At 35.9% G+C, this 14513-nt stretch overlaps 1 protein-coding gene across 5 annotated transcripts in view; it reads left to right on the top strand.

Moving 5' to 3' along the window:
• YME1L1 (YME1 like 1 ATPase) overlaps window positions 1-11796 on the top strand; it is a 59912-nt gene extending 48116 nt beyond the window's left edge. For all 5 annotated transcript variants that reach the window (XM_036908592.2, XM_057498298.1, XM_057498299.1 and 2 more), the window contains 10 exons: window positions 2225-2377; window positions 2930-3062; window positions 3844-3906; window positions 4770-4882; window positions 5741-5896; window positions 6426-6577; window positions 7228-7354; window positions 7448-7521; window positions 8179-8265; window positions 9357-11796. In XM_036908592.2, coding sequence (XP_036764487.1) covers window positions 2225-2377; window positions 2930-3062; window positions 3844-3906; window positions 4770-4882; window positions 5741-5896; window positions 6426-6577; window positions 7228-7354; window positions 7448-7521; window positions 8179-8265; window positions 9357-9500 — 1202 coding nt within the window. In that variant the 3' untranslated portion in view covers window positions 9501-11796. The remainder of the gene's footprint in view (window positions 1-2224; window positions 2378-2929; window positions 3063-3843; window positions 3907-4769; window positions 4883-5740; window positions 5897-6425; window positions 6578-7227; window positions 7355-7447; window positions 7522-8178; window positions 8266-9356) is intronic.
• The last annotated feature ends 2717 nt before the right edge of the window (window positions 11797-14513 follow it).

Genomic DNA, 14513 nt, shown 5'->3' with positions numbered 1-14513 from the left:
AAAATTCATCGTTATTCAAATTTCAGCATTTTTTCAATAATATCTTTTGTAGCGAATTGCCCCACCCCCAGCCCCAGGTTCATAGGAATCAAGGTTCACACATAACATTTAGACTTTCTTTAATCTGAAAAAATTCCTCAGCCTTTTTTTTTTTCCAGGGTAGTGGGGTTGCTGATCTTTTATTTGAAAAATTGTGTAGAGTACATGCTAATTTGTAGGACATTCCTCAGTTTGGCTTTCTGATGTTACTCATTATGGGTTTTAATGAGTGTGGTACTGTGATTTATAATAATATATGGTAGTTCCCATTTCTTGGAATTTTATAGTTATGAAAGCAGTAGTTTTGTTTTGTTTTGTTAATGAGCTGACTTTATGAACATATGGAAAGATGAAGGCTGGTTGCCCAAAGAAGCAGCCATGTGATTAGGGGGTTGGAACTTTTACTTTCATCCACCCACCCCACCCCCAACGTCTTGGAGGGGCTGGAAGTTGAATCAGTCACCAGTGTCCAGTGATTTAATCACACACCTATGAAATGAGGCCTCCATTAAAATCCCAAAAAGATGGGGTTTGGAGAGCTCCCAAGTTGGTGAATATGTGGAATTCGGTGAGAGTGGTGCACTCAGAAGAGGGCATGGAACCCCCTCGCCCTTACCCTGTACTTTGCTCTTTGCATGACTTCCATCTTGTTCCTGAGTTATGTCATTTTATAATCATTTTAAACCAGTTATCTACTAAGCAAAACTTTTCTCTGAGTTCTGTGAGCTACTCTAGCAAATTAATCAAACCCAACAAGGTCATGGGGACCTCCAACCTATAGCCTGTCATTCCGGTAAATCTGAGCCTGTAATTTGTGGGATCTGATGCTGTCTCTAGGTAGGTAGTGTCAGAATTGAATTGTAGACACCCAGCTGGTGTCAAAGAATTGCTTGTTGGTATGAGGGAAAACTCCACATATTGGAATTGGGTGCAGGATTGTAATGACTCTGGTGTCCTGCTGTGTGGTTATTACGCTTTTTATCTAACCATTTATATTGAACTTTAAATGTTTCCAAGCTTTTGTTATTAAAATTAGCACTGTGATGGTCATGTTAGTATCTCAAGACATTGCCCACATGCTTATTTGCTTAGAATAAATTCTAGGTTATTCATTTATTATACATACATTATTCTAGATTCCAGTTCTACACTTGGAATTGGTGAGTTAAAGGGAGCACTCTTATGTAAGTCTTACTTTTATTTTGCTCAGTATCTCTACTGAGGATATCAGCAGTGTATAAAAATGTTGTCATGAATCTTTTCTAATTTAGGGCTCACTTATTAAATCGATACAATAACATCATAAAAAGTACAATTAGAACTCTAGAATGGTTGCATTCTTTCCAATCACAAGGAATATTTTATAAATTTGTGGGAAAATCCTCAGGTAAAAACCAGAGAAATTGATATAAAGATTATTTAAACCATGTAGGGACCACATGGCAATAGTCTTAAGGGTATTTTGGAGCTTTCCTGAAAAAGAGTTTATGTTAAAATATAGCACTAATACAGTTTTGTTGTTTTTTTAAATGTAGTCTGCAAAATGAAAAAGCTTTGTAAACCAAAGAATTCTGTTATCCCAACTTACTTAGTGTGAAAATTTTTAAACATGGATAAGTTAGAAAGCTGTAGACCTTAACTGAATGACATTGAAATACTTAGTTATGCATTACCTAAGACTACGGGCATTGTCCTAAATAGAGTAATTTATCCTACCAATAAAGCTAGACATTTAATATCATGTACTTTCCAGTGTTTTTTAAAATTGTTATCAAATGTCCCTAGAATTTTTTAAAATACATTTTTAATGGAAGATTTATCAAGTCAAGGTTTATGCATTTCATTTGGTTGTTTAGTCTTTTAATCTATTTTTATGTGACTTTTGTCCTATTTGTTTAGTGATAAACAAGTTTATATTCCTTTCCATCAAGAATCTGTCTTGCCTATGGCTGATACATAAACAGTATTTAAATAATACAGAGAAACTATTTATGGAGAAGATCCTGAAGTGAGTTCATTAGTAGATATATAGGTGTTCTGCTGTGTCTCAAAATACTGGTTGCTGATGTGCCTTCAACCCCAAAACTGTAAATTAATTGAGAATTCCGTGTTTATAGGTTCATATCAAGGTTTGTGTTTTTTTTTTTAATAATTTGAGTCATTCTTGTTTTGTTTTTTCTTTTAGGAATTCTTTTAGTTGGACCACCAGGGACAGGAAAGACACTTCTTGCCCGAGCCGTGGCAGGAGAAGCTGATGTCCCCTTTTATTATGCTTCTGGATCAGAATTTGATGAGATGTTCGTGGGTGTGGGAGCCAGCCGTATAAGAAATCTTTTTAGTACGTTTGAATGTATCTTTCATAGTGATACTGAGTTTCTTAAGTGGAGGGAAAGAGGGCTCTTCCCTTGTCTTTGCTACTTGATTGTCATCGGTAGTCAGCTGAGCTGAAATAGCCATTACACGGCTCAGGTTCCAGGTAATTTACTTGTGAGCTAAAACAGAAGTGTACTTGTATTCCCAAATAGAAGAGTTAGTGGAAATGGTGGATGAAGTCAGGGGCTGCTGAAAAGCTGGGGTTTTGTTTCATTTTTTTCATCAATTCTATAATACGTAATGAAAGAGTAATCAGCCTCCAATCTAATTGACTGCATATGGCTTTTACAGCTAGGAAGACAAATGCTCAGTTGTCTTTCTTAGGTATCATTCTGTATTCTCTAGGGTTTTTCCTTCTGAGGCTATTGTCCTTCAGTCAGTTAAAAAAGATCTCCTTTTATATCTTTCGTTGACTTTTTGACAATCTTACAGATTTTTAGTATTTAATATTCATACGATTTTTCTTCAAAAAGTGTTGATTTCTTTAAGGTTATTTGAGTTGTTTCTGTTTTCCTAGGGGAAGCAAAAGCAAATGCTCCTTGTGTTATATTTATTGATGAATTAGATTCTGTTGGTGGGAAGCGAATTGAATCGCCAATGCATCCATATTCAAGGCAGACTATAAATCAACTTCTTGCTGAGATGGATGGGTAATTGAATCTTCCTCTGTGCTTGGAATATGGGGACATATATGGTAACATTCAAGAGATAGAAAAAATGTTATGTTTATAAGCAACAGAGTAGTCCCTTGTGCAGTTAAGTCAAGATAAGCTATTTCCAGTATAATACTGTTTACATTACTAAGAGAGCAGCTGATGTATCAGCCAACTACCCTTAAGTGGTGATATGTACACCTTTTTTTTTTGTTAATTGTATTATGACAGGAAAGCAATAATTCCAGCTGGGAATAGTAGCCTGGGGGATTGTAAGGGAGAGTACACTGGCTCCTACACAATTTGTGACCAGCTTTGAAGGTTGCAGTAGATTAAAAGCTTGTGTTGATTTTCATAATAAAAAATGCAAGAGATGGGGTTCCTGTGAAAGAAGCAAAAAAATCCTTAAAGTCAGGTAAAACATTCTAGAACCAAATAGGTAAGTCTAGGAGCAAATAATTCAAATGGGCAAACTTGAACATAATATTTCAAAACTTAGTGCCCAAGCTTTTTGTGACAGGTCTGCTCTTCCTAAGGAGAACAAATTGTGAAGGTGCATAATCACAGATGATGTGGTGATAGCAGTTTTCTTAAAATGCACTGGCCTACCATTTGTTCCTTTTAAAAAAGCAAGAGAAATTCTTTTTGGAGCATAAAAAAAGATCAGTCCCTGTTCGCTGTTAAGGTTTAATAATAAGGTTAATGATAAATGTGTAGAGCATTTCTATATGTGCTTTTTTAATTTGCAGTGTAAGTGTCCTTTTTTTCTTTTTAATAGTTTTAAACCCAATGAAGGAGTTATCATCATAGGAGCCACAAACTTCCCAGAGGCATTAGATAAGTAAGTATCAGATAATTTTTGTGGGCAAGTACTGATACATGCTAGAACATGGATTAACTGTGAAAACATTGTGCTCAGAGACAGAAGCCCATCACAAAATATCATGTTTTACATGATTTTATTTATATGAAACATCCAGAGTAAGCAAATCCATAGTAACAGAAGGTAGATTAGTGGTTGCTGAAAGCTGTGGAGAAGGGAGAGGAGCTGCTAGTAGATGAGGTTGGATTTTGCGTGGGTGGGTTTGTGTGTGTATGTGTGAGAGAAAATACTTAGATTGTGGTGATGATTGCACAGCTCTGAATATATTAAAAACCACTGGATTGTCCACCTTAAACTCTGTGATATGTTAATAATATTCCAGTAAAGCTGGTAAAAGAATTTTCTGAAACAAAAGTTTTTTAGGTGGGGAACAATTTTTTAAATTTACTGCACTTTTACATTTTTGTTGGTTTATTTATTCATACTTTTAATTTGATCTGATAGTTTGTTATTGCCTAAAACTCTAGTTTACCCTTCTAAGCTTAAAGCAGTTAAGATGGGTGTATAGTTCTCATAAGGCTGCTATAGGATTTTTTGTTCCGGACTGACTGACTTGGTGTCTTTGTTTCTGAGGGTTGTGTGCTATCTAGATGCACACATATATCTCCATGAACCTCTGTTCTGCCTTATGATTATTGAAACTGTTAATTTCAGCCAAGTTTTATAAGGAGCAAGCTGAATATTATGTTCAAAAGTCTGCCTAATCTCTGGTTGCCATTGTCTTCCATCCATCGTCTCTTGAGAGTGTCAGTCCTGTTTAACTTGACCTTCAGCACAGTCAGCCCATTTATTTATGTTTTCTCTTTTTATTCTCTTTTTAGCGCCTTAATACGTCCTGGCCGTTTTGACATGCAAGTTACAGTTCCAAGACCAGATGTAAAAGGTCGAACAGAAATTTTGAAATGGTATCTCAATAAAATAAAGTTTGATAAGTGTAAGTCTGATTTCATAACACAAACATTGTCTCTGTAAAATGGTAACCTATCAATCCACCGTGTTTATGGTCCCTGTTTGATAACTGTCTTAAAAGACCAGTTTTATATGTCTTTTTTCTCTTCATTTATATGTCCCTTTAAAAAAGTCCATTTCTTAATTATTGTATATCCAGGAGATTGTGTAATTTCAAATCCTGAGTCGACAGAAAGTTTTCCTCCGAGCATTCAGATAGATAATACTTGAAGGTGAGTATTTAAGTGGTTTTTAAGATGAATATAAAATGTAAAGTAATAGAAAAAGTACCTACATGTTTATGAGCAAGGTACCTCGTGGTAAAATTATAGTCACTTTAGAGCCAGAAGAGGGGAAAGCAAAGTGTAAAATAAACACATGGAAATATTGTGGATCCACTTGAATAAAAACAGTTTTCAAGCTGTAATATTTTCAAAGATAGTTGAGTCAGTTCATAAAAGTAAATGTTTCCTCTGATAAGAGCAGCTTTTATGTACAAAGTATTTCAAGATGAAACTCAGAAAAATTCTGTGTATGGGTATAGCTTTTTCGATTATTGTTAAGCTAGTAACAGTATAGGTCAAATTGAAGGTTTATAAATCATGTTGGCAACTGTACATTTCTTTGTTTTTCACTGTTATTTAAATGTAAGAACTTTTTTGGTTTGTCCCAATGACAATTTTGGCTTTTTTCCCTTAATAAAGTGAGTTACTCTAGTTTCACTAAGATAAGTATTTTAAGTTATAGGTCTAATAGGTGTTTTTTTCTTTTGGAATGTGAATTCATTGTGAAAAGCTTTCTGTTAGCTGCTTTGGAATTTTAATATTATATTCTGTCTTCATAGCTGTTGATCCAGAAATCATAGCTCGAGGTACTGTTGGCTTTTCCGGAGCAGAGTTGGAGAATCTTGTGAACCAAGCTGCATTAAAGGCAGCTGTTGATGGAAAAGAAATGGTCACCATGAAGGAGCTAGAGTTTTCCAAAGATAAAATCCTAATGGGTAGGTTTTCTCTCTTCTTTCTGTCTTAACACAGTTCATGGTGTTGAAGAACAAATTCTTTTTTTTAATGAAACGATTATGAAAAAGGTACAGGGACAAGCAAAAATATACCTGAAAATAGTAGTACCACTTGGCCTCTTACAGAACAAGTGTAGCTTACATGATTATACTCTTTGGGGACAGTTGCCTATGCGTTTCTCCTTGTTGGATACTGCTGATAAAAGAGTAATTTTATTAATTCTCACTATTTAATTTTAATTCTAAATCTTAAATTGACTTTAATAGGTTATGACATTCCTGTTAATAGTAAATCTATCTTCTGAAAATAGAATTCCACTCCCCCTCTTAATACAAGGATTAAGATGATCTTAAAATTTTGGCTTTCAGTTGACAGATTGTTGTGGTTTAAAATATTTATTAGTGATATTAAGTCATGTTACTCTAAAATGACTCCACAGCAAATGGCTTTTATTCATTTAAATATACGCTCCTAACGGAGAAATTTTACTTAATTAAATTTTATCCTTAGGACCTGAACGTAGAAGCGTGGAAATCGATAACAAAAATAAAACCATCACAGCGTATCATGAATCTGGTCATGCTATCATTGCATATTACACTAAAGATGCCATGCCTATCAACAAAGCTACAATCACTCCGCGGGGGCCAACACTGGGACATGTAATGTCTTGTAATTTTTTCTTTTCTTTCAAATAGTGCTCCCCAGAAGCTTATGTAGAAAATTGCTAATGAAAACATTTAAAAAAAGAAAATTCACCTACTTCCTAAGTTTGTTGATAGTTTCTTCTTTAACTTTCTGAACCAGCATGAAGTCAGAAATACTTGTGAAATTTAATCTAATAAAATGTTTTGTTAATATTTCAGGTACTATGCAACTACATTATGAAATTTAATTCCAAAATGATAGTAAAGTGTAATTCTTAAATATGTAATTGCTCTTTTCCTCCCTACAAGAAGTTACATATCATAGTACTGACTCAATAGTTTTTCAAAAGTTTTTTTCATTGAATACAGGTTTCATTCTCATGTTTCTAACTATAGACACTTTAAACATTTCTGTACAACTAGTGATTAAACAGTCCTATTGCAGCATTACCTGTCTGTTATTTATAAATTCACTTCTGCTTTATAAGGAAGTTTGTGTATTTTACATATTGCTGGTTCTGTCATCAGTCACCTGATGACCAACTCTACTAAATGAGCTTTTAGCGTCATGCTGTTAATGATGTAGCGTAATGAGAGCCAAATCGTCATTCTTGTTATTAATACAAGTGTTTCAAACTGTCTGAATTTTTTCTTTCAACTGCTAGGTGTCCCTGTTGCCTGAGAATGACAGATGGAATGAAACTAGGGCTCAGCTCCTTGCACAAATGGATGTCAGTATGGGAGGACGAGTGGCAGAGGAGCTTATATTTGGAACTGACCATATTACAACAGGTTGGCTATGAAGAGTGGCTTTAGTTCAAACTGTGTTTGCTGGCTTAAAGGTATTTTTAAACGTTGAGTTCTACATTTACTTTTAAATTTTAGGAGCTTCCAGTGATTTTGATAATGCAACTAAAATAGCAAAGTGGATGGTTACCAAATTTGGAATGAGTGAAAAGGTAAAAGCTGATTTTAATCCTCCTTCACGTACCAAATGATGTGGTGCCAAGTGTCTCTGTGAGAAAGGTTCCCATTAGAAATTCCTAACATTTACTTTCCTTCTCTTGTTCCAAATGGACTTGACTCAGCTTATTCTAAACTAAACGTTATTTTCTGAGCACTAAAATGGTACCATTCTATTACTGTTCTAGCTGCTCAGACAGTAACAGGTTATTACCTCGTGAGGTAACCAAATGAAAAGACCAGTTCTTTAGCCTTTTCTAGTCATACGATGTGAAAGACCTGCTTGCTGAGCTTGCCCATTTTGCCCTTTCCACCTGCTTCTCTTCCCCACATTATTCCTGTGGCTCCTTGAAGCAGCTGTAGCCCTGAATGGTGCATTTCTGGACTTGGAGTAGCTGCCAGGGCTCTCTCAGACGGTACTCAGAACCATACTTACGGTTTCACATTTTCTATCTTGATCACACTTTTGTTTTGGTCTTTTCCTTTCAGAAGAATGATGAAATTTCTTTGCCCTCCAACACATTCTTATATTGAATTTCCTCCTTGCCCCCCATGATATTTGTTTCCTTATTTATAAGATAGTGCTTCGTTTGTTATGTTTATTAGTGATTTTGGATTTTTCAGTTCAGCTTCTTTGTTCCCACCTGTTTTAGCTTGGAGTTATGACCTACAGTGATACAGGGAAACTGAGTCCAGAAACTCAATCTGCTATTGAACAAGAAATCAGAATCCTCCTAAGGGTAAGATTATATTTTTCTATGTTCATTTATCTGTTTAGTCATAATGTACCTAAACTATTGGACACTTACCAAATGATAATGGTTACCCACTGTCTTTTAGAAAGGTCACTGTATGTGGTAAAGGTAATAGGCACACCAGAGCAACCCTGATTTAAATACATGGTTGAAGCCTCTGGTCATAGACTGGATGCTTATTGTATTCTGGCAGGAGGCTAACAGCTTATGTCTGATTATAAATACTCAGTTCTACTTCAGGTGCAAAACTGTAAGAGGTATTAGAGTGGAGGATGTTGGTTATTGAGTCTTTATTATTTTCCCACCCACACATACATTTATTCAACAAATATGTCTTCTGTGCCTAGCAGTGTGCATATGAGAACAAGCAAAACAAAGGTCTTTGGACTGCAGCGTCCAGTCCAATGCAGATTAGGATAAAGAAAGTTGCAAGAGTAGATGCAGTGAGAGCACTTTTTAGGTACCATGTAAATCTAGACATGCTATAAATACTGCTGGGATTAGGGTGCTGAGACTAGAAATAGAGAGATGTGGGTGGGCTGAAAGCATGCTGTTACAATGGAATCACAGTGCCGTTGTCACATTTTCTGTCCCCTTTGGATGGTGTAAATTGATGAAATGTTGAGATGCAAAAGACGTAATCTCCCTTTTTTTATTTTTTACATATATATTGAATAGAAAAGTACATTTCTATATTCACGGACCTTTTAAAGCAGATAAATAAAATGTATACTTTTATTTCTTTAAGGAGCTTTTGTCTGGGTAGTCCTCAGTGATCTTTGTGATGGATTTTGAGGTTAAAAATGGAATATTTGAAAGTACAAAAGAGTTATCTTTCTGGTTATTCTGGTTATTCTCATGATGACACCTATTACAAATTAGCAACCTATACAAATATTTTAAACAACTATGAGGCTTGAAAACAGTTTGAGAAATGCTGATCAGTTACTAAATATTTATCTTTTATAAATAGAAATGAATAGGTTTTACATTTTTAAGGGTATATAAAGTTTTTTGTTTCTCACAGTTTTTGCATCTCAGTTTTCACCTCTTTCATATCTGCTTTTCGATTTCAGGACTCATATGAACGAGCCAAACATATCTTGAAGACTCATGCAAAAGAGCATAAGAACCTAGCGGAAGCTTTACTGACCTATGAGACTTTGGATGCCAAAGAGATCCAAATTGTTCTTGAGGGGAAGAAATTGGAAGTGAGATGATAACTCTCCTGTAATGGATGTGTTGCTGGTTTTAATGAGAATTTAAGTAGCTCTATGCTCCTCTCCTTTTGCAACGCTTTTCTCCCATTCTTGGCATCACTCAAGGGTGTGAAACACTTTGTCAGTCTTCTGTCACAGTTAACTAATTCTGGTTATTCTCATGATGACACCTATTAGAAATTAGTAACCAATACAAATATTTTAAACAACAATGAGGATTGAAAACAGTTTGAGAAATGCCGATCAGTTACTAAAGTTGAAAATAAGTAATGATTTTATGTTTAGTTACTTTACTAGATGTGAATAAAATTTCCTTTAGCTCTTAGGAAATATTTTGACTCAGTGGAATAAAGTTGTTGAAGGATTATCTTTATTTCCAGAGAGTACCATTTATCTTTGACAAAGAATTGATGCTGTTTAACTGTTAGTAAATCATATTTCTAAGTACATCAGTGGAAACTTCATTAAGATGCACTTGATTGTGCTCCAGAATGTCGAGATATAAAATGGCTTGAAATCTAAGTGTGGAGAATTGTAAACGTACAGTTACAATTGGAATTTACATGTTTCTGACCTTCTGAAAATGCAACATGCATTTTCGTTTTGTTTTTTTTTAAACCTTACTATCACTTTGACTAAAGAACTTCATTTCAGAACACCACAGCAGTACTTTGTTAAGTAGACAAGTAACACACTTCAACTTCTGAATAACTGCGTAATTATGCTTGGTATTGGAAGCAAAATTAAACCAAAAACTCAGTCCCCTTCAAAGTGAACTTTTGAAATTACCTTGTATTTAAAGTGGAAAGTCAGGTGTGTTTTTTGTTCAGATTTTGTGAATATGAACATATTGTCACAGGATTTATAAAGTTTATTTAACTCAATAGAAAAATTATTTTAGAGCATATTGTGTTTACAGCCCAATTATATCATTGAAGTTATTCTATTAAAGTCACCTCCAGTTCTGTAATGTCATTTAAGCTGTATATTGTCTTTAAGGGGGAGCTTGCCATGTGATATTCTTGCCCCCATCCCCCACCCCCATTTTTTGTAATCTTAAATTTTGACGTAATTTCAAACTTTGGGAAGTGTTATCAGAATAATACAAGGAACTCCCATTATTGATCCACATTCACCAGGTATTTTCATTTGCCTCATTTTTTTATTGCTTCCCTCGTGTACGTTTGTGTGTGTGTATGCACGTGGTCGTGCATATACATGTCTGTGGATGTGTGCATTCATGTCTCTTGGGTAGCCTTCTAGGGTTGAAATTGCTGGGTCATGTGGTAAGTTGCTGTTAACCTTTTTACGAATCTGATGAACTCTTGTCGAAGTAACTTACACAGTATTTTGTTCCAGACACCAATGAATGAGGGTGCCAGTTTTTCCACGTCTTCTACTGTACTTAGAGTCTTTTTGATGAGGTCACGGCCATGCTAGTGGGTATACAGTAGTAGCTCATTGTGGAGTTATTACATTTCTCTAGCACTTAGTGACATGACTATCCTCTTCTATGCTGTTGGCCATTTGTATGTGTTTGGAGAAATGTCTGTTCAAATATTTTACAGGGACATACACCCTTTTGGGCAGTCTGTCGTGTGATAGGAGATCAGATATTCTGAGTGTAAGTCTGTTATCAGGTGGCTCTTTTTACATCCATTCTGACAGCCTCTGTTTGCCTGGGATGTTTGGTTCACACTTTCTTATTTATTTGCGTTGTAATCTTGTGGAGTTTCAGGTGACCACCCTTGCAGAGGGAGGAGGGATGGAATTTGGAAAGAGAAACTACCATTCCTGAGCCTGGCCTAGCTGATGAACTCTGACTTTGGCATTTTTGTACTTACATGGGGCTGGACATTCTGTTTCAGTGCTTTGCGAGTTGAAACAGTTCTATGGACTTTTTATTACACAGAGAAAGGTTTCTCTTTTTCTCTGTGGGTGGAAGAAAAAGAGCTGGATATTTAAAAGTGTAATAGGAGATGATGTTGCCTGTGGATTACATCCCATGAGTGAAAAATAACGGTTATGTGTATTAACAAATTTTTGCTGGAACACATTTTTGGTGCTGACATTGCATCTGTATGATTTTTCAAAATGTGAAATACTTGTGTAATTTCCATCACAATTATGTATGGAATGTGTGTGCATACATGTCAACCATTTGCATTTATACTAAGTTTATTTGGTCACAAATTTTATGTGGCCAGATGTGTTGATAATTTTCTTTTATAACTCCTGTTTTTGTTTCAAAAATATTTCCTCATTAAATAATACCATTGAGCTTGTTTCTCAAAAATATGTAATGATTGAATGATTTTATGAAAACACTAAACACTACTGATCTGGACTTCATTTTGGTGTATGTGTTCTGACATGCGTAGTCAAGATCACAAATTGCTATTTCCCAAAACATTGATTTAATAATCACTTTTATATTTATGAATTATATATTTTATAGTTTTTATCTAGTAGAGAAAATTTCATTTACAGCTATTTTCTTTAGTTAGTGTGTACTACTTAGCAGGCACAAGCCAGGGTGCATGGTCCTGGGATTGGATTTTAAGGGGCTTGATAAGTGGGATGAAGTGTAAGACTGGATAAGCAAGAATTCATTGATGTGGACGCTTTTTAGAGGGAGACAGGATTTATCACTCAAGCAAGAACCCCAGGGGATGGAGGAAATTTACTGTTAGGTTCTATATTAGAACTCAGAAGATGGCCATGTTCAATGCTGAGTAAAGTGGAAATGCAACCAGTGTCATGCAGTTCAGTTTGATACCCTTAACTATTGGAAGTTAGACCCCACAGGTTAAGGGGCTCAGATCCACAGCACCACCCCCACTTCAAAATCCCAAGTCCCCAGGCTACTTGCTCTTCTGTCTGACTTGGCTACAAGTTTGGGGATTCCCACGACCGTCCTTCAGGTTTGAGAATTCACTAGAATGACTCCAGAAAATACTGTATTTAGGATTGCTGATGTACTTCTAAAGAATATAAAGGGACAACCAGATGAAGATATACCTAGGCAGCAAGGGCTGGGCAAGGTCTACATGCTTTTCCCAAGCATGTCACCCTCTCAATTCATAGACGTGTTCACCAACTCAGAAGCTCTCTGAGCCTCATTTCAGAGTTTTTGTTAATGGGGTTTCATTACACAAGCCTAATGGATGAAATCATGGGCCATTTGACAACTTGATTTCCAGTCTACCACCCTTGAACGTGGGAGGCAAGAATTCTTTTTAACTTGGCATAGTGATTACAAATAAACCTTAAAAAATGTAGAGGTAGGGAGTCTATTTGTTCCCTCCTGGCATGAGCCAGGAGCTCTTTCGTCTCACTTTATTTCTAAATAAAAGCCTGTACCTTGCTCTCCTACCTTGAGTGTTTGTGAAGCTCATTCTTCAGCTTCGTGAAGAAGAACCCCGGCATCATCTTCGGGGGCTCATCCGGGATAACTTCCGAGACCGGACTAGTAGACAGACAGTGGTCCTGGATCTCAGCTCCGGCCGATTGATCCGATGGTGCTGAGTGAACCTCCGGCTAGGCTGTTGCCTATGCGAGAGTCGCAGATGACCCCCCAACTTCTTGTCTCACAGATCAGGCTCCAAGGGGAGGGGACGCCCTCACAGAGGAAAGGCTGATCAGGTGTCGCACACCTGCCTTTCTCTTCCGGATGGGAGCTTCCTCTTCAAGGTTAAGGCCAGACACGCCTCTGGCATGCATTCTGAAGAACTGGGAGAAATTTGGTCCCCAGACTCTGAAAAAGAAGTGTCTTGTCTTCTGCACACAAGCCTGGCCTCTATACAAACTCTCTGATTAGAGAGCCTTGGCCCCAGAGAGAAGAATGCAATATAATAAGGTTATGCACCTAAATATATTTTGCAACAAGGAAGGAAAACAGTCAAAAGTCTCGTGAACTACAATATGGAACTAGTTTTCTATTTTTTTTTTTTTTGGCGAAAATCTATTCTACTTATTGGGTTCATTATCTTCAAAAATTTGGAGGTTTTTAAACTAGACTCCCTAAAATTGAAGAAATTTGTCTTTTCCAATACTGCCTGACTTTAAATGACTAGTGCTGCAACTATACTTGTATTTCATTTCCAGCTACCTGGACACACATAGTCCATATCAGTACGGAGCCTTCATCTGCCCTGTTAGTCTAGAGTCATCTAAACAACCCAGTTATGTAAACTGCTTGCCCTTAGAGTGTATACTTGAAAACTGAGATACTTTTAATCAAGTAAGCTAAAAGGAAAGAAGACAATTGGACATCAGTAACAAATCTTTGTATCAGTTTATCTGTGTATATGTTCTCTTAAGTGTTGCCAACTGTAGTCATTACTTCTCAATCTGTATGTGTGTCTGTGTAAATGAAAAATATTTTTTCTACCTCTGGATGGTATTAATAAAAATGGATTTAGAAACAATCGCTTGTGAAAATTGGGCATTTCAAAACTTCCAAAATTCTAATAGAAGATATTAAGCGTTAGTGCTAATTTAAGTTGAACTGAAACGGACATGTCCTTATGGTTATCAGCTGCCTAAATTTACCTAAAGTCATTTAAGTTGATGTTATGTGTTAAATATTTCAAGGAAAAATGCTTGAAAAAGAGTCTTGACTTTGTCTAATGTTTGGTAAAAGTTTTGTGAGTAATCTAGCATGGTTGGGGAATGAGTAAACTAAGTGTAGCAAGTGAACATCTTAATAGTGTGTTACAGTGTGTATACCTACAAACGGCCTGAGAATCTTTGTGGTAACCTAAAACCTTAAAGTTTTCCTAAGTTAAGTAGACTTACTTTGTGCTTAGTGAGAGATTGTGCTGTAAAGCTCATAGTTACAGAAATTATAAAACGTATTCATAAATTTGTCAGTCTAAAGGGTGCTAGTGTAATGGTTTACAATAGCCTTCTCAGTGTTCACTAAAAATTAAGGTTCCTAATGGTTTTAAGTTCTAAATAAAACTACTTAAAGTAATAAAACAAAAAATGTAGAGGTAAACATTGCCAAGA

This window comes from Manis pentadactyla, chromosome 3, assembly GCF_030020395.1.
Source record: "Manis pentadactyla isolate mManPen7 chromosome 3, mManPen7.hap1, whole genome shotgun sequence".
In the NCBI taxonomy this organism is placed as follows: domain Eukaryota; kingdom Metazoa; phylum Chordata; class Mammalia; order Pholidota; family Manidae; genus Manis; species Manis pentadactyla.
Note: the sequence above shows the minus strand (reverse complement) of the source record. Positions and strands in the feature narration are given on the sequence as shown.